General features: G+C 43.0%; 1 protein-coding gene across 2 annotated transcripts in view; it reads left to right on the plus strand.

The window, feature by feature from the left end:
- GRAMD1C (GRAM domain containing 1C) overlaps window positions 1-20140 on the plus strand; it is an 83330-nt gene that overhangs the window by 56844 nt on the left and 6346 nt on the right. The window contains exons 10-16 of one of the 2 annotated variants that reach the window (XM_073308639.1): window positions 5794-5937; window positions 7827-7945; window positions 8612-8754; window positions 13987-14090; window positions 16999-17178; window positions 18905-18962; window positions 19642-19752. In XM_073308639.1, coding sequence (XP_073164740.1) covers window positions 5794-5937; window positions 7827-7945; window positions 8612-8754; window positions 13987-14090; window positions 16999-17178; window positions 18905-18962; window positions 19642-19752 — 859 coding nt within the window. The remainder of the gene's footprint in view (window positions 1-5793; window positions 5938-7826; window positions 7946-8611; window positions 8755-13986; window positions 14091-16998; window positions 17179-18904; window positions 18963-19641; window positions 19753-20140) is intronic. The other variant, XM_073308648.2, reaches the window with a different exon arrangement.

Consider the following 20140-nt stretch of genomic DNA (forward strand, 5'->3'; position numbering starts at 1 on the left):
ATGCCCAACATTGACACACCCTTGTAACCAAAAAACCTGACAAAGCTCAAAAAATAAATTAATAAAATCTAATTAATTAAAAATGAAACCCCCAATCCCAACTGGTGTTTACCTCAGAAAGGGAGAAGTGCCAGAGACTGCATATGACTCCAGGGACTTCACTTTTTGGTAGCAATTTTACATGGAAGGCACCCACATGCTACCATGATGGGCAACAATAAAAAACCCTAGGATGGTACACAGAAAATAGACTAGCCTGTCTTTTCAGTTACTTAACTATGTACAACAGAGAGACAACTGTAAGTGTCTTGAATTCTTTGCTTAAAATCTTAAAACACACGTATTCTTTTTTGGATTTAATTTCCATTTTTAAAAATGCGGTTTGGGATGAAAGAGAAAATAGAAGTGTTTGTTTGAATGTGTGATGTGAGAGCCAAGCAAGTGCACTGAATGTTTGATTTTTCTCACAGGTAGGTGGGATCACACATTTGAAATTTGGGATGACTGAAATAAGTGCAGTTGCATTTGTTTGGGTGTGCCTGTTTCCAGATCCACAGTACACATAGAATCATAGAATATCAGGGTTGGAAGGGACCTCAGGAGGTCATCTAGTCCAACCCCCTGCTCAAAGCAGGACCAATCCCCAATTAAATCATCCCAACCAGGGCTTTGTCAAGCCTGACCTTAAAAACTTCTAAGGAAGGAGATTCTACCACCTCCCTAGGTAACGCATTCCAGTGTTTCACCACCCTCCTAGTGAAAAAGTTTTTCCTAATATCCAACCTAAACCTCCCCCACTGCAACTTGAGACCATTACTCCTTGTCCTGTCCTCTTCTACCACTGAGAATAGTCTAGAACCATCCTCTCTGGAACCACCTCTCAGGTAGTTGAAAGCAGCTATCAAATCCCCCCTCATTCTTCTCTTCTGCAGACTAAACAATCCCAGTTTCCTCAGCCTCTCCTCATAAGTCATGTGTTCCAGACCCCTAATCATTTTTGCTGCCCTTCGCTGGACTCTCTCCAATTTATCCACATCCTTCTTGTGGTGTGGGGCCCAAAACTGGACACAGTACTCCAGATGAGGCCTCACCAATGTCGAATAGAGGGGAACGATCACGTCCCCCGATCTGTTCGCTATGCCCCTACTTATACATCCCAAAATGCCATTGGCCTTCTTGGCAACAAGGGCACACTGCTGACTCATATTCAGCTTCTCGTCCACTGTCACCCCTAGGTCCTTTTCCGCAGAACTGCTGCCTAGCCATTCAGTCCCAAGTCTGTAGCTGTGCATTGGGTTTTTCCGTCCTAAGTGCAGGACCCTGCACGTATCCTTATTGAACCTCATCAGATTTCTTTTGGCCCAATCCTCCAATTTGTCTAGGTCCCTCTGTATCCTATCCCTGCCCTCCAGCGTATCTACCACTCCTCCCAGTTTAGTATCATCCGCAAATTTGCTGAGAGTGCAATCCACACCATCCTCCAGATCATTTATGAAGATATTGAACAAAACCGGCCCCAGGACTGACCCCTGGGGCACTCCACTTGACACCGGCTGCCAACTAGACATGGTGCCATTGATCACTACCCGTTGAGCCTGACAATCTAGCCAACTTTCTACCCACCTTATAGTGCATTCATCCAGCCCATACTTCTTTAACTTGCTGACAAGAATACTGTGGGAGACCGTGTCAAAAGCTTTGCTAAAGTCAAGAAACAATACATCCACTGCTCTCCCTTCATCCACAGAACCAGTAATCTCATCATAGAAGGCGATTAGATTAGTCAGGCATGACCTTCCCTTGGTGAATCCATGCTGACTGTTCCTATCACTTTCCTCTCATGTAAGTGCTTCAGGATTGATTCTTTGAGGACCTGCTCCATGATTTTTCCGGGGACTGAGGTGAGGCTGATAGGCCTGTAGTTCCCAGGATCCTCCTTCTTCCCTTTTTTAAAGATTGGCACTACATTAGCCTTTTTCCAGTCATCTGGGACTTCCCCCATTCGCCACGAGTTTTCAAAGATAATGGCCAATGGCTCTGCAATCACAGCCGCCAATTCACATGAGGAACAGGAGCTGTGTATCTCAATATGTTGTTTAAAATGTTAATAAAAGCATATTACAGGATGTGCTTAGTATACAAATGTCAAATACTTATAGCTTTGAAGTTTTAAAAACTATTTGATCTAAAATTAAAAAAAAAATTGAAGCTTTTTATTAGTGGAAAAATAAGGTTTTCCTTTCAATGTTGACTCAGAAATCGCACAAAAAATTTTAAATTAATATCACTTTTGAGATGAGATCCATCATGTGAATGATCAGCCCAACCATGACTAATGTAACCAGTGCAATCCTAAAATGTGGCATGTCTGGACTGCATAATTGTGCTCATTCCTTCTGTCACACTCCTGTCTGCGAAGAGGTTACCATGATTTTGAGTCCAGTTGTTTCAAGGGCTCTGTTCTCTGTGCACAATGTTGGTGATATTTTTCCAGTGGAGTGGAAATCTGTTTGGTTCCTTATCTTTACCCCAGCTGTTTCTGGTTGCCAGGTCTCTGTGTATACAGTGTTGCTGATATATTTTTTCCATTGGAGTGGAAATCAATTTCTCATTTGTTTGGTATGCCCTGTTCTTGTCAGTTTGGCTTCTTCAGAGTCCATTGGTCTGGCATGTATTATTTTGGGTTCCTTGTTCTGCTGTTAGGAGTTAAAAGGCATTTGAGCCGAGGCATTGTTTGAAAAGAGAGGAATTAGATTTTGAGTGTCTTCCCAACTATCTAATTTGTAGATGAGGGATTAGGTGGTTTATTTTTTTTTAATTTATCTAATTTTGTGCAGCAAATCTTACAGGAAACCTTATAATGCAATGGGTCTAATTCCGTGTTGTCCAGCACAGTCTGTTGTCATTTACATTGGTGCAAAGTGTTGCAAATACTACCAAGTCCAAGTGGTAGCATTTTATATTCACTTTGCACTGGTGTGAATGAACACATAAAGTAGAGGGTACCAGAGAACCAGGCATGCTGTCTCCAGTTGGAATCAGGACATTTGAGGTGATGGGTTTAGCTAGGTTTTGGTTATACAATAACTTTTTCATGTAATCTGTTCAGGCCAAAATATTCATGCAATTGCACTCCATATACTTGCCTTACAGGTTTAAAAACTGGAGGACCTAAAATGATACATTAGGCTAGCAGTCTAACCTTTCACTTGTAGAATCTTTATTTCAAAGCCGGATCCAGGATGTTAGTAAAATGAGTTTAGGGTCCACACAGGGGGTATGTGCCTCTGACAGATTATCACTACATGGTCCTGCACAGGGCTGGAAGAGCAGGGACTTCTACAAGTGAATATTGAAGAATATGGGCATAACTGCCTGGAGGATGTTTGCACAGCATCTGCTTCCACTGTTACTAACTTGTACCAGTTTTAACAGGAGTTCATTTTCACAGGCATCAACTCCATATGAGCATTAACAAAAAATAAATCTGTGGCAAAAAAAAGGGCTGCAGCTGTGTTTAAAGAGGAATGAGGTTTGAATCCTAACACAGAAAGTGACTTCTGCTTCATGTTCTATCAATCCCTCAAATTAATGACAACACTTAATTTTTCAACAAAGTACCATTACTTGTAACACCAAGTGTTCCAAAGAGTTCAGAGAGACTGCAGGTAAAAATATTTCTCTCCGTTTTCATAGCTGTTTACTTTGTCCCTTTGACTGTACTTTGTGTCTTCATCAGTTTCACGTTTCCCTATACAGCCCGCAAGTCTTACAGGGTTTGTGTGGGTTTATTCACACAGCAATGGGGGAGAAACACTTTTACATGTAATTATACAAACCCAGTAAATTTGTCAGAGATTTGGGGGCAGAAACAATAACTAAAACTACGTCTTACTCTTCAAAAAAAATGATTAGATTTATGAAAGGGACACTATCAATGTAAAATGCTGGTTAGTGGTGATTAATTAAGGATGATATAGACCATTTGAGGATGAGGGTTCGTAACCAGCATAAGTAGTATGAGTTATTACGCACCAACAAATTTTAGGTAGTTTTTTTTTCTGGGAGATGTTAATAAAATAAAGTATCTGACTCGCTGTAAATCAGCTGGCACCCAGTTGTTCAAAATGGATGTTTATACCAAACTGTATAAAGCTTGCTGTCTATGAGGACGGTAAATAGGCAGTACAAAAGGCTAGAAGTGGGTTAGGGTTAGATGTTAAAGCTGTCAGAGCTAACATGATACTTGTAAAGCTCACCCAAAGTCTGGACCCTGATGGCATTTACGTGGGCCTCTACCCAGAGTAAATATTGTAAATGTCATTGTGTAGGCTGTAAACACTCCCCGAAGTCCTGGCTCCTTGTAATGTATTTCAACGCAGAAAAATTCTTACCATAGTGAGTAATCACTTTACGGAATTGGTTGGCTAACTAGGCATCTCTGTAAACATAGTCTTGATCTTTGGGTCCACCCTATAATTACAAATGGAAAAGCATATTTTGTAATCAGAACATATCACAGGAAGAGAAGTGCGTGTGTTTATGTATACCTTATTTTAGTCTCCTGTTTGGGATGTAAATAGGATGTTCAACTTCGAATTCAGGACCCCAGAAGTGAAAATGTGATGGTATCATGAAGGTGATTTTTGTTTTGGATCACTTGTCTGCATATCGCAACTGGAAGTTTTGAATGGGACAGATACAGGACTAGAATACTAGCTGGCTGAAAGCATCCTCAGGGGGAGGGCATGGGGGACGGGAAGTTGAGAATAGATTATGAGCTGCCAAGGACACCAGACTCCCTTAAGAGGAACAACACCTCCCCCCCGCACCCGCTATCACATCTGAAACCTCAAAAGCTCATTCCTGCCTGGTAGCAGAGGGTGAAGGCAAAAGCAAGTAGCCCAGCAGCTAAAGAATGAAACTCTGCAGTGGAGCAGCACTGGGTCTCCATAGAGACAGCAGGAGTGGATGCAGGCGCAGGAGAAAGCATCTCCTCACAGCTCTGTGTTAATGGGGGAGGAGGGTAAAGCAGGTACCAGTGCCCTACCCAGGATTACAGTGTGGGAGCATACCCCCTTACATTCCCTTCATACAGAGACAGATGGTAGGTGAGGAAGGTATTTTTTGTTAGGAGCAATATTTTTTTTTTCCCAAATTACAAAAAAAAAAAAAAAAAAAGCCAATGAAATATATGTTTTTACAAGTAGTCTCCTGCAGCACTTACACAGCAAACATGGTAGCATCCTGCAAGAGTATGGCAAGCTGAAAACCAAACTGACTAGAAACTGACTACCAACAAAAATGAAAGTGACTTGTCTATTTTCATTGTCCAGTTGAGTGATGTATACAAGGCAAACAGCTGGCCTAGAGTGAATAGTGACAAGTAAATCAATAACATAGTGTTCCTTCTGTTCTAATCCCCTCAGATGGTTCTTGGAGGGCTAGTAATGCATTTAAGAAAGATTTTTAACCTGACAGGGACCATGTTATTGAAGGAGTAAGTGATGCTATTGAAAGGGACTGATTGTCCCCAACTGAGGCTTTCTACCTGGAAAAGTACTGGTGAAAAGATAGTGGATGGGGCTGGTTGGAAGACCAGCTCTGGGCTGTCTCATAATGGTAAATACTGTGCTGTTAGGTTTGTGGGAGTGGGAGAGAAGTGTGGATTAATGTTTGGTAACTGGTTGAGCCACAACAGAGGATCGAGCATAAAAATGTCTTTTTTTACTGTGGGCAGATGATGGGGCCCATCCATTTCCTTAACGTGTTCTCTCTCCATTTCCTTATCAGCCAAGGAGACTGTGCCTGAGAATGACCTGCATGGGAGACTCTTTATTAATAGAGTTTTCAATATCAGCGCAGACAAGATGTTTGAAATGCTTTTCACCAATTCCCATTTTGTGCAGAAATTTCACAACACCAGGAATATAGTAGGTAATATAGTTTCCCCTTTCAGTTCACGTAAAGATTTATGCTAGAAAAAATTGCATGCTCAATCTTGGTGAGAGAAGTGTTAATGTAGTTGGAGATGAATAACCAAAATTCAACAGATTCTGCCCATAAAGGGGGAATTAAACCTGCTTTTAAAGATAAGGTTCTGCTTTGAAAATGACTACGTAAGATGGGCCCTTTCCTTCTCTGTGTGTGTCAAGACTCAAAGCTCTGACTGAAGTAATAAGTATTTACACTTTTACTACTTTTTGCCAAGTCCAGCTCTAGGACAATGAGCTGGAGTCTCTTCTACTTACTACATCAGCATCAGAATTGTTAGCTATGTTCCAGTGACAGGACTAATCAGTTGCACCTGTGCTGCCTCACTGACGACAACAGCTAGCACAAGCGTAACTGAGGGAAGAATGTGAAGGTAATAGGGTTGGCCAGGAGTAATAATGGCAGGATCTTTTTCACATAATCTTTCTTATTCAAAATGAAAAGAGATGTAACTAAACTACCAAGGTGTGTACAAGATTAGATTGATTAACCTCATGGATTTTACTGCTGTAACCTGTGTCTGTCCTCACCCCACACCCTTTTTATTGTTTTAACCCCACCCATTGTGTCCTAGATAATATCAAATCTTAGTTTCTTTAGAGCAGGGACCATATCTTTCTATCTGTGCTGCACTTTGCCTAGCATATTTTTGGTGCTGTAAAATAATAATGGTTATACAAGAGTCAGAAAGAAATGAGCTTGACTTTTAGATATGAGTGTGCAGGACTGTCAGAAAAACAATTTTTATTTATAAACTGAGCATGATTGTTCTGGAGTTATTGAGACAATGAACACAGAAACAATACCCTCTTTATATTCACTTTTCGGAGTAGAACATTCACCGTACACTGTAATATTACAACATTAAAATCAATCACATATTAAATTATTTAAAGTCTCTGCTTTATTGATTAGGGTATTGGCTCAATAGTTTGTTTGTTTTTTTAATCATGTTATACTCAAATAATAGTAAAGTCCATGCAATTTGCACATAGAATAAATCATTGCATACTCCTAAATAACATTCACAGGCTTTAATTTTCTGGGCAAGTAAATTTTATTCATTGGGATCATAGAAACAGAAGATAAAGTCCGAAAGAGAGTAATATTTTTTCAGTGTCCGATTTTAAGGCTAATCAGCAAGAACTATCTCTTTTACTAATGCTAATGAACCTTATAGTCATCCTAGGCAGATAGAACACAGTGTAATTTTTTATTTAAAGCCTTTCTTTAATTTTTCCCATGGTCTATTCTGCTCTTCTAGCATCTAGCGGACATAAAAGTCCAGAAATACTGGCCAGCGCTTCTCTCACTTTTCCCTCTTCTTGTAAATTACCAACCATCTGGATTGGTTCCAGGTGGGCCTTTCCACTGGAAAACTTCTATGTCCAACAGCAAGGAAGGAGTTACAAGCAGAAAGTGACAAGAGAGTGTGTGTTGAAGTATTCCTTCCCTCCTCCCCCAGCACACTTCTGAATTCTGACCTCTAAACACTCAGGCCCCATTCTCCATTGCCTTACCTTCATGTCCTTGTTTACACCTATTCAGAGTTGGTGTGAAATGGTCTCTGATCAGAGTGATGGTGTTTTGCTGACAGGTGTGAATGATGATGCAAGGTGTGCAAGGCAAGGGAGAATCAGGCTCTCTGGCATCCCTCAGTGAGTAACATGAGCTGATTCTACATTGTGTTAAATAGTAAACATACAGGGACTCACGAAGGAGAGGAGCAGACCTTTAACCTGTTCACTCTGAAACCACTTTCAACTAAGTTAAGGATTGAGACCACTCCCTATCAATTGTTGGACGTTAATAATTATACATTTTGTGACTAGATGCTGTATCGACCCCTTGGAATATGGACAGCAGTGGCAATCAGTTGAGGACCCTCACCTACACTATAATGATTAACAATCCGCTCATTGGGAAGTACACAACTGCAACAGAAAAGCAGGTACTGTGTGCATTCACAATGTGTGCCAAAATGAGAGAAACCCTCACTTCAGTATCTGCTACAGTAATGACCACACTGCAGAGTTTAGGAGTTTGAATGTGGCTCAGCAGTTAAATGATGATGATCAGCTGCCCTCCACATCTTTAATAAACACTTATATAGTGCCTTTCATCTTCAGAGAGGTTAGTAAACCTTACTTCTTCCCCACAATCCTTGCGGGAGTAAGTGTGAGCCTTATTTTATAGACAAGGAAACTAAGACACAGTGAAGTGAAATGACTATTCAGAGGTCACACAGTGAGTTAGAGGCAGAGCCAGGACTAGAACTCAGGAGTTACTGCCCCCCCGCCCCCAGGCTCACGCTGAGAGTTCTAGACCAGTGGTTCTCCTCCTCTTTCATACTAAAACTGTCCTGTCCTGCTGGGAGCTAACTAGGAGCCTTCTCCCATTTGGCAATGTGGGAAGGACAGTGGTTGCCAACCCCTATCTGTGACCATTATGAGTTCTCCACCTGTCTCATTTTCTCAAACTATTTCAGATTCTTTCCCTACTGCCAGTAGCTTTTAGGTGGTAGTTATGCTGGCATGATGAACCCAAAGACTGAATGAAAGAGAACTGAGACAGGGTATTTAAAATGTCTTTTTTCCCCTTCTTTTTTTATGGGTAGACCCTGAATAAACAGAGCCAGAAAGGTCAGTCTTATCGCATAGATGCAGAGGTGCTGACGCATGATGTCCCATATCATGATTACTTCTACACTGTGAACAGATATTCCATCACCCGCACATGCAATCAGAAATGCAGATTACGGTGAGCCAGAATGGTGTGGGGCGGGAGAGCCATGCTGTATGCACTGAAATATACTTACTAAAAGAGGTGTCTACAGCATGGAAAAGTTGCATTTCTTTGCACAAATTTCTTCCCTTGAAGTGTGGTTCCACTGTGAAAAATATGTAAAAATGGCCCCTTCTCATTCACTGTATGTGTTTCCTGCAAGTATTAGTCAGCTCTGGTGGCTTTTAGTGACAAAAATAAGGTTTTACTCTTCTGCCCTGCACAGCTAACGTAGTTTCAAGAGAATGAGCTGGGTTGTACTCCTCCTCCTTGGGAACTCTCCGTGGAATTGTTTACCAAGTACCAACAAATTACACCTGTGTATGCTCCTGCACAGTTGTTATTGCCAAAGGCATAACTTGAAGCTATTAAATTGCCCAGGTGTAAGTGAAAGTGTAATTTGGCCTGCACCACCTCTACTAGTGGGGATGGTGCTCACTAGAAAGAACCCAGCTTGAATCTCAGATCCCAAGCTGACTTTGCAGACTTGGGAGTCAGGAAAATCATCTTATAAACTGAGCACATCTGATGTGAAAATCACTGAGACAATGAACATGAACCCTCATAATACCATTTTTACAGTCGCTTTTTGGCGCTGAAGCACACTGCGTAAGAGAATAGGTCTAGTAGCAGCTAATGCTCAACACTGCCGTGTGGGAAACCCAGGTTTGATTTTAGGCTGGGATCTCTGGCACTGGGAGTATGAAGGGAAAGGGGTGAACTCTGTGCCTGGGGAAAACTGAATGCCTTGAGCAACCCTCCTAGCTGATGTAAGGGCTTGTCTTCATGTACAGCGCTACAGTAGCGCAGCTGCACCACTTTAGTGAAGACACTACTACACCAGTGGGAGAGCTGCTTCTGTTAGCATAGTTAATTCACCACCTTGAGAGGCAGTAGCTATGTCTGGGAGAAGCTATCCCCTCAACATACGCTGTCTACACAGGGGGTTAGGTTGGTATAACTACTTCACTCAGGGGACCCCTGAGCAATACAATTATACTGATATAGGTCTGTAGTGTAAACCTGGCTTACGAAGCAGCATTGACTGGCTCTGAAGAGAGACTCCTCTGGTCCTTCTCATACAGATGTATGGTGATCATAACGTGTCAAGGGGAGAGGGATATACAAGCAATGCACGTAGAGTGTACGTGTAGGACAATAGCAAATACAGTATGTAACACCATATGTAACACTGAGCTATAATTAAAAAGAACAGGAGTACTTGTGGCACCGTAGAGACTAACAAATTTATTTGAGCATAAGCTTTCATGGGCTACAGCCCACGTCATCGGATGCATAGAATGGAACATATAGTAGTGACATATATATAGTGACAAAGTTCCTGCTCTACCTTGGTGGGTCTTGCGCTTATTGGTGGATTGGCTCGCCTTGGAGCTTCACGGCAGCCCTCAGCTTGGCTGTTTTTCTGAACCCACAGTCCCGGGCGATTCCTCCTGTGTCTGACTAGGAGTTGGGAGGATATGGGGGGAACCTGGGCCCTCCCTCTGCTCCGGGTTCCAGCCAGGGCCCTGTGGAATGCAGCTGTCTAGAGTGCCTCCTGGAACAGCTGTGTGACAGCTACAACTCCCTGGGCTACTTCCCCATGGCCTCCTCCCAACACCTTCTTTATCCTCCCCATAGGACCTTCCTCCTGGTGTCTGATAATGCTTGTACACCTCAGTCCTCCAACAGTCCGCGTTCTCACTCTCAGCTCCTAGTGCCTCTTGCTCCCAGCTCCTCACACGCACACCACAAACTGAAGTGAGCTCCTTTTTAAAACCCAGGTGCCCTGATTAGCCTGCCTTAATTGATTCTAGCAGCTTCTTGATTGGCTGCAGGTGTTCTAATAAGCTTGTCTTAATTGTCTCCAGAAGGTTCCTGATTGTTCTGGAACCTTCCCTGTTACCTTACTCACGGAAAAGGGACCTACTTAGCCTGGGGCTAATATATCTGCCTTCTATTACTCTCCTATAGCCATCTGGTCCGACCCTGTCACAATAAATATATATTAGTGTGTGTGTGTGTATATACACACACACACACACACACACACACACACAGAACATGAAAAGGTGGAAGTAGCCATACCAACTGTAAGAGGCTAATTAATTAAGATGAGCTATTATCAGCAGGAGAAAAAAACTTTTGTAGTGATAATCAAGATGGCCCATTTAGACAGTTGACAAGAAGGTGTGAGGATACTTAACATGGGGAAAGAGATTCAATATGTGTAATGACCCAGCCACTCCCAGTCTCTATTCAAACCCAGGTTAATGGTATCTAGTTTGCATATTAATTCAAGCTCAGCAGTTTCTCCTTGGAGTCTGTTTTTGAAACTTTTCTGTTGTAAAATTGCCACCTTTAAGTCTGTTACTGAGTGTCCAGAAAGAAAAGGAGGACTTGTGGCACCTTAGAGACTAACCAATTTATTAGAGCATGAGCTTTCGTGAGCTACAGCTCACTTCCCAGAGAGGTTGAAGTGTTCTCCTACTGGTTTTTGAATGTTATAATTCCTGATGTCAGATTTGTATCCATTTATTCTTTTGCATAGAGACTGTCCGGTTTGGCCAATGCACATGGCAGAGCTGCATTGCTGGCACATGATGGCATATATCACATGAGTAGATGTGCAGGTGAACGAGCCCCTGATGGCGTGGCTAATGTGATTAGGTCCTATGATGGTGTCTCTTGAATAAATATATGGACAGAGTTGGCACTGGGCTTGTTGCAAGGATAGGTTCCTGGGTTAGTGTTTTTGTTACGTGGTTGCTGGAGAGTATTTGCTTCAGGTTGGGGGGCTGTCTGTAAGCGAGGACTGGTCTGTCTCCCAAGATCTGTGAGAGTGAGGGATCATTTTTCAGGATAGGTTGTAGATCCTTGATGATGCACTGGAGAGGTTTTAGTTGGGGGCTGAAGGTGACAGCTAGTGGCGTTCTGTTATTTTCTTCGTTGGGCCTGTCCTGTAGTAGGCGACTTCTGGGTACTCTTCTGGCTCTGTCAATCTGTTTTTTCACTTCAGCAGGTGGGTATTGTAGTTTTAAGAATGCTTAATAGAGATCTTATAGGTGTTTGTCTCTGTCTGAGGGATTGGAGCAAATGCAGTTGTATCTTAAAGCTTTGCTGTAGACAATGGATCGTGTGGTGTATCCTGGATGGAAGCTGGGGGCATGTAGGTAACTATAGCGGTCAGTAGGTTTCCGGTATAGGGTAGTGTTTACGTGACCATTGCTTATTAGCACAGTAGTGTCCAGGAGCTATAATTAGAGCTGGTAGACCATCAGCCTTAGCCTGGACCAGTCCACTCAAGTGATCCACTTCCTGGACACTACGGTGCTAATAAGCGATGGTCACATAAACACTACCCTATACCGGAAACCTACTGACCGCTATTCCTACCTACATGCCTCCAACTTTCACCCAGACCACACCACACGATCCATAGTCTACAGCCAAGCTCTACGATACAACCGCATTTGCTCCAACCCCTCAGACAGAGACAAACACCTACAAGATCTCTATCAAGCATTCTTACAACTGCAATACCCACCTGCTGAAGTGAAGAAACAAATTGACAGAGCCAAAAGAGTACCCAGAAGTCACCTACTACAGGACAGGCCCAACAAAGATAATAACAGAACGCCACTAGCCATCACCTTCAGCCCCCAACTAAAACCTCTCCAACGCATCATCAAGGATCTACAGCCTATCCTGAAGAACGACCCATCACTCTCACAAATCTTGGGAGACAGGCCAGTCCTTGCCTACAGACAACCCCCCCAACCTGAAGCAAATACTAACCAGCAACCACGCCCCACACAACAGAACCACTAACCCAGGAACCTATCCTTGCAACAAGGCCCGTTGCCAACCGTGCCCACATATCTATTCAGGGGACACCATCATAGGGCCTAATCACATCAGCCACACTATCAGAGGCTCGTTCACCTGCACATCTACCAATGTGATATATGCCATCATGTGCCAGCAATGCCCCTCTGCCATGTACATTGGTCAAACTGGACAGTCTCTACATAAAAGAATAAATGGACACAAATCAGACGTCAAGAATTATAACATTCAAAAACCAGTTGGAGAACACTTCAATCTCTCTGGTCACTCAATTACAGACCTAAAGGTCGCAATGTTACAACAAAAAGACTTCAAAAACAGACTCCAACGAGAGACTGCTGAATTGGAATTAATTTGCAAACTGGATACAATTAATTTAGGCTTGAATAGAGACTGGGAGTGGATGTGTCATTACACAAAGCAAAACTATTTCCCCATGTTTATCCCCCCCTCCGCCACCCCCCACTGCTCCTCAGACGTTCTTGTTAACTGCTGGCAATGGCCCACCTTGATTATCACTACAAAAGGTTTTCTTCCCCCCCTGCCCCCCCGCTCTCCTGCTGGTAATAGCTCATCTTAAGTGATCGCTCTCCTTACAATGTGTATGACAACACCCATTTTTTCATGTTCTGTATGTATATAAATCTCCTCACTGTATTTTCCACTGAATGCATCCAATGAAGTGAGCTGTAGCTCATGAAAGCTTATGCTCAAATAAATTGGTTAGTCTCTAAGGTGCCACTAGTACTCCTTTTCTTTTTGCCAATACAGACTAACACGGCTGCTACTCTGAAACATTTCTGATACAGTTTCTTCTGTTGGAAAATGCTTCCATCAAACCAGAAACTTCCCAAGGGAACGTGTTAATTGCAACAAAAATCTGTTTAAAACAACTGGGGGAGAGAAAAGCATTTTGACAAGGTCAAAGACATTACATTTTGACATTTTCAGAATGGAACATTTTAACTTTTTTTTGTTTGTTTTTTGAAATTTATTTAAAATTATATTAAAAAAGTCAAAGTCAAAATGAAACATTACAAATTACCTGAAAAGGATTTTTTTTCCCCCTGACATTTATTTTGTGAGATATAAACATCTGTTTTTATTCTTATTGGGAACTAAAGCAAATTTTGAAATGTGGAATGTCCTGTGAAATGGAAATTCAAGTTCCCACAGAGCTCTAGCTGCAATGCAGTTTATAGTTTTTCTCTACCCATGTCTAATCCCTACCTGTTCAGTGTGAGTGCTGCCACCTGACAAAGTCTTGACTATTTATAATAGTGACTGTTTTGGATTATGGACAACCACTAACTTTACCATTGATCACTCACTTTATCATTCCATTCTGTGCTGTGGCAGGCTTTCCACAGATGTGAAATACAAAAAGCAGCCATGGGGCCTCATCAAGTCTCTGATTGAGAAGAACACCTGGAGCGGGATAGAGGAGAATTTCAAACAACTTGGTGAGGATTTGCTTTTCGTAGTAACAGGGTGAAATCTTTTTTGTGGATGGATCTGGTAAATTTTAGTGGTCATGAAACTGATTCTACAAGAAATAAATTTACAAAGTGTGAGATTCTCTTCGTGTGTCCTTCAAGTCAGAGGATCCCCTAGGTCGGGGTGAGCAAAATTGGAAAGAGTCCAACGGAGGGCAAAAAAAATGATTAGGGGGCTGGAGCACATGATTTATGAGGAGAGACTGAGGGAACTGGGATTATTTAGTCTGCAGAAGAGAAGAATGAGGGGGGATTTGTAGCTGCTTTCAACTGCCTGAAAAGGGTTTCCAAAGAGGATGGAGCTAGACTGTTCTCAGTGGTAGCAGCTGACAGCACAAGGAGTAATGGTTTCAAGTTGCAGTGCGGGAGGTTTAGGTCGGATATTAGGAAAAACGTTTTCAGGAGGAGGGTGCTGAAGCACTGGAATAGGTTACCTAGGGAGGTGATGGAATCTCCTTCCTTAGAGGTTTTTAAGGTCAGGCTTGATAAAGCCGTGGCTGGGATGACTTAGTTGGGGATTGGTCCTGCTTTGAGCAGGCGGTTGGACTAGATGACCTCCTGAGGTCCCTTCCAACCCTGATAGTCTATGAAAACTTTTTGGCCTGAAGGCCATATCTGGGTGGGGAAATTGCATGCAGGGCCATGAATGTAGGGCTGAGGCAGGGGGTTGGGGTGCAGGAGCGAATGTGGTGTGGGAGGGGGTGCGGTGAGCAGGAAGGGGCTCAGGGCAAGGGGTTGAGGCAGAGGAGGGGTCCGGGGTGTATGAGGGGGCTCAGGGCAGGGGGTTGGGGTGCAGGAGGGGTGTGGGGTGTGGCAGGGGGTTGAGGTGCATGCACGGGGCTCAGGATAGGGAGTTGGAGTTCGGGGTGCGGGCTCTGGCCCGGTGCCGCTTATCTGGATCGGCTCCAGGGTGGCAGCAGCATGCACCAGGGCCAGGGCAGGCTCCCTGCCTGCCCCAGCCCCACTCCGGGAAGCGGCCGGCACTACGTCCCTGTGGCCCCTGGGGAATGGGAGGGTAGAGGGCTCCCCCTGCTGCCCTTGCCTGTGGGTACCTCCCCTGAAGCTCCCATTGGCCATGGTTCCCTGTTCCCGGGCAATGGTGTCATACCAATAAAATAAAAACTAGCAGGATCTTATTAAAGGGGAAAAGACAAAATGCCACATTTATTGTGAATATAGAAAGAATCATAGTAAGTAGTTAGTTATAGCTATAACATTCCATTCAATCTCCTATTTATTCACACATTCATTCATACACACACACACACACACACACACACACACACACAGGTTCTGCAAGGTTGTTATCATAGTTACCAGCCTTAGAATTGCTCATGCCAAGCCACTGGCCAGGTGGCCTGGACATGAGGAAGGAGCAGGGCCTTGTCAGATGCTCATCTGATGCTTCTGGAAGATAGTTTGCAGAATCAGACCCCAAAGTTCTCACTTTCTAGAGTCCATTTTTATAGGAATTTATTCCTATGGCAGTCTATGGGAATTGCTTCATCATGCTGTTGCTGAATCAATCAGCAGATGGCACATTCCTGACGGCTCCGTGCTGCCAGATGTTATCTTGTTCTTTGGTTCTCCCATCCTTGAGGCTGTTGGGTGGATTCCAGTCTTCCCTCCAGGGGTCCTCTGGTTATTTCCACTTGACGCCTTCTTCAGCCGATGTACACTGGATTCTTAGGCTGGCACCTCCCTGATCATTCAGTTATTATCCACACCAATCAACCATCCACATACATCCTGTATCTCTATTTTAATCACAATTGTTAACAAAGTGAGATGAATACAACAAAAGGGCGGGGAGTCTCTGGGTGCTGTTTCTGTTGTTACAGAGTATTGCTTTGAGTCTCCCTCTGTGTGCATCCGATGAAGTGAGCTGTAGCTCACGAAAGCTTATGCTCAAATAAATTTGTTAGTCTCTAAGGTGCCACAAGTCCTCCTTTTCTTTTTGCGGATACAGACTAACACAGCTGTTACTCTGAAATCTGTGTGAGCAGTTGTTGTTACAAATAATTGCTTTGAGAACTGACTCTGTCTTAGAACGTACTAACACAATTAGCAGCTTGCAAGTTTCACAAAGAGAGGGAGAGAAACAGTACCAAAAACCAAGAGACCTCTTCATTAGTAATACCCTGGAATTTAAACTATGGGGAATCAAACTTATTTGTGATTTTAATACAGAACTTCTTTAATATGATCCAACAACGGGAGCTTCAGGGGGAGGTACCCACAGACAAGGGCAGTGTGCACAGACCTCTGGCCCCCTCTCCCAGGGGCTGCAGGGATGTGGTGCCAGGGCCCACAGTGCCATGGGGGTGGCAATCCCACGGGCCAGATCCAAAGCCCGCGGGCTGTAGTTTGCCCACCCCTGCCCTAGGTCAATATATTGCTAACTCTGGGGTGCCACTGTATTGTGCTTCCAGTATGTTATCAAAGGGCTCCTACAAAAATTTTCCACTTAGCAATCAATAGTCTTGTGTCCAGGGGATTGGGGTCAGCTCCCAAGGAGGAGGTGTGAGGATACAAAAAAAAAAAAATCCATTAATTTGATTTCCCATTTAAATCAAAGTGCTTCCTTGGTTGTAGCTATGAGAAAGAAAGCAACAGCACTTGGCAAATACATTGAGCTGTACTGTGCTGGAAAAGTATACATTTCATACCTGTAAAGTACTGAGTGTAATGATGGTAGTACAAGTCGATGGTACAGTTTAAGGAATCTCTTATGTATCATATATATATTTTCTAGAAGACAACAGCCTCTATTGATTTGTTTGCCTTGCCTGTTATTTTCTCTATCATAGCCAGATAATGTGAGCTTTCCATTTGAAAAGCAAAGGGAAAAATAAATACTTATTTTCAACTGTAGAATCAGATCTGCTAATGGAAGAATATGCAATAACCCAATCTATAGAAGATCCTGGGAAACTTATTGCCCTAAGAAGACGACGACGGAATTTACACCGGAATATGGCAGAGCTGCTTCCTAAGCGTTCTTCACAGCACTCTTCTGGGGACATTGGATTAGAGTCCCAGGGCAACGTAGTAGGTGGGTATAGCAGCAGTTAGAGAGGGTGTTTTAATTAGTAAAACAGAACAAACGTGATGCCACTATGTGTATTTGTTAGACCCAGTTAGATAAAGACAGCTGGATTAATAGTTTATGTTTATTTTACATTACTAAAGCTTAGATATACAGGATCTGGAGCATGTCTGATCCTCTTTGCAGTGACAAGCATCTGCTGAACTCAAGTCCAATCTATAATGTATTCTGCTCCAAGGTAACTCTAAACACAGCACAAAGCTTGCACGGGAAAAGCAATGCAACCTGATTTTAAGAACTTGCACAAAATCCCAAAGCATTTAATTTTTGGACTTTGACTAAACAGGTAACTGAATGCAGTCCTTGAAACGGTTACAATTTTACAGTTGCCCCCTGGACTCATCATCCCAAATGATCATCTTGTTTTGTATTTTTAATTAAACTGACTTCTTTGTCAATCTTCTGGCTGCTTCAGTCGTTTCTGGGGCACTGAAGCTCATCTAGCATTATTGCCCCTTCCTGCCACTAGACGTGACAGATTGACTCGCCATGGCGTACAGTAACTACTTTGAAAGAGAAAAGGAACATCTGTGCAATAATGAGTGCCAGAGAACTCTGACTTATATGAAACAACTTAAATTGTAACCACTGAATGGAGAACACAGACCTTAAACCAGGAAAAAAGCCCTTGAGAATACCAGAGTAAACTTGGGTTAGTAGCATATGTAACTGTGTTAATTCCCACATTCCTAATCTGCCACCATTGCTCCAGCTTTCCAGGTGAGTGCTTTTGTCTCCATGCATGTTGCAGCCTTAATGTATGTCCCTTTGCCAGGCCAGGAAATCTGAATGTTAGGAACTATTGTAGGAGATCAGGTAACTTACACAATTCTAGGTTAACCAGTCGGTAGTGGTGGGTGACACCTTTTAGTTTGAGAGAAAATGTACACTTCATCCTGCCCTATGCCAATATCAAATTCCCAAAGGTGTCCAATGGGGAATGGTTTTGCAGTCAGCTGAATTTAAAGTGTTTTCTGCAGGATGATAATTACTGAAACCAGGTTGACTTTTGGTTCAATAGACAAGAAAAGAAACTGGAATGGTCATTGGTACGCAGCATTGGCCATGTGACCAGAATGGTCACTGGTATGCAGCATTGGCAATGTGATCAGGTAGGCATATGGAAGTGAGTACCCACTGGGAGCTGCTTTGTCTAAGGCTGTCCACATAGCAGAGCTGCGGTTGTGCTGCTGTAGAGTAGACACTTGCTACAGTTACAGAAGGGTTTTTTTGGTCGTTACAGTAAATCCACCCACTCAAGAGGCAGTAGCTAGGTCGATAGAAAAATTCTTATGCTGACCTAGCGATGTCTGCATCAAGGTTTAGTGTAGCTTAACTGTGTTTCTGAAGGGCATGAATTTTTCACACCCCTGAGCAACGTAGCTAGGTCAATCTAAGTTTTAAGTGTAGAACAAGCCTAACTCAGAAACATACTTCACAGCACTGCTTTGCATTAGCATAAGAGATGGACATATAAACTTGATTCCTCCATTGGGATGGACAGAGAAATAGTTTCTGTTATGTGCATAAATGGGCATCCCAGACTGCACACAGCTGGTGTGACTGTCCATCGGGGCTGCCATCTAATCCACCACTTGTTGTGCACTGTAGACTCCTCTTTAGGAGAATTAATGTTGCGCATTTCTAACCTGATCTTTTCCATTCCCTACAGGAAGGAAAAGGGATGCTGCAAGGAAGACCACAGCCACCATTGTGATAATGAGCATCTTGTAAGTACTCACTGAGGTTAAACCACAATTTGACTGATGTCTGAGAGCTAATCGTATTTACACCTATATAGGAGCAGAAAAAGACGATTCATGCAGCCTGTGGTATATGGGCCCCAAGTGAGGTCAACTTCAGTGGTCTTCAGAGTAGAACCCTTTGTTACTCATCATTTTCTTAGATTGTAAGGGGACTCTCTCTTTCTTTGTGTTTACATGGCACTAGTACAGTGGGGTCCTAATCAGGGCTGGCCTGAGGGGCAGGCGATCAGGGTGGTCACCGTGCATCCTGGCATCCAGGGGAATGGGAGGAAGACTCCAGGGGAGGAGCTCAATTACTGCGTTGTATGTAGAATGAAAAATGTGCGTGGTTGAACTAGTCGGTGCTGCTGCTAGTTCATGATTGTTCACGCAGTACATTTTCTAGTATTCATTCACTCTAGTTTTAAAAATGCCAAAGGGTGAGACTTCCACCACTTCCTTTGAAAGACTGTTTCACAGCCTAATACATCCCACTCAGATGTTCTTGATACCTTAAAGTCCTGCATGATGCTTTCTCAGGTTCTTTCCTGAGGGTTTGTTCAGATAGGATAGAACATTATTCATTCTGGCCATCATGGCCCAAGTAACACTGCAGAAGCAAAATGATAGCAATGATTAAACCAGTCTGATTTTCTTTACACAGTTTGCTGCTCTTGGTTTTGCTGAATGTGACTCTCTTCCTTAAACTATCAAAGATAGAGCGTGCAGCTCAGTCATTTTACCGGGTCCACCTTCAGGATGAGAAGTCTTTAAAGTGAGTGAATTCCTCATCTTCATCCAGATATAAGAACCTGATAACTTGGATTGGACTCATAACAAGCAGATTTCAGGAGGCAAATCTTTAAATACTTTTGTAACCTGTAGCCCTTTTACAGTTGACACTGCTGTCCAGCAAATGGCTTCACATTGCACCACTGGCTTTCTTCCTCTCCAAGATATTTTAGAATTAGCCTGCCCTTTTTCTGCTGTTTTTCTCCATCTTGTCTCATGGAGATCTACACAGAATTGTAGCCTCCTCATTTCTGCTGATCCCTGCAAGGTACAAATATCTCAAAGTTCATGTCCCGCTCACTTTTTAAAAGGATGAAGTACCAGTTTTGGAGTGTGATGTAATTTAACATTTTTGCACTTCTGTTGTGCTT

The sequence above is a fragment of the Lepidochelys kempii genome, chromosome 1 (genome assembly GCF_965140285.1).
Source record: "Lepidochelys kempii isolate rLepKem1 chromosome 1, rLepKem1.hap1, whole genome shotgun sequence".
In the NCBI taxonomy this organism is placed as follows: domain Eukaryota; kingdom Metazoa; phylum Chordata; order Testudines; family Cheloniidae; genus Lepidochelys; species Lepidochelys kempii.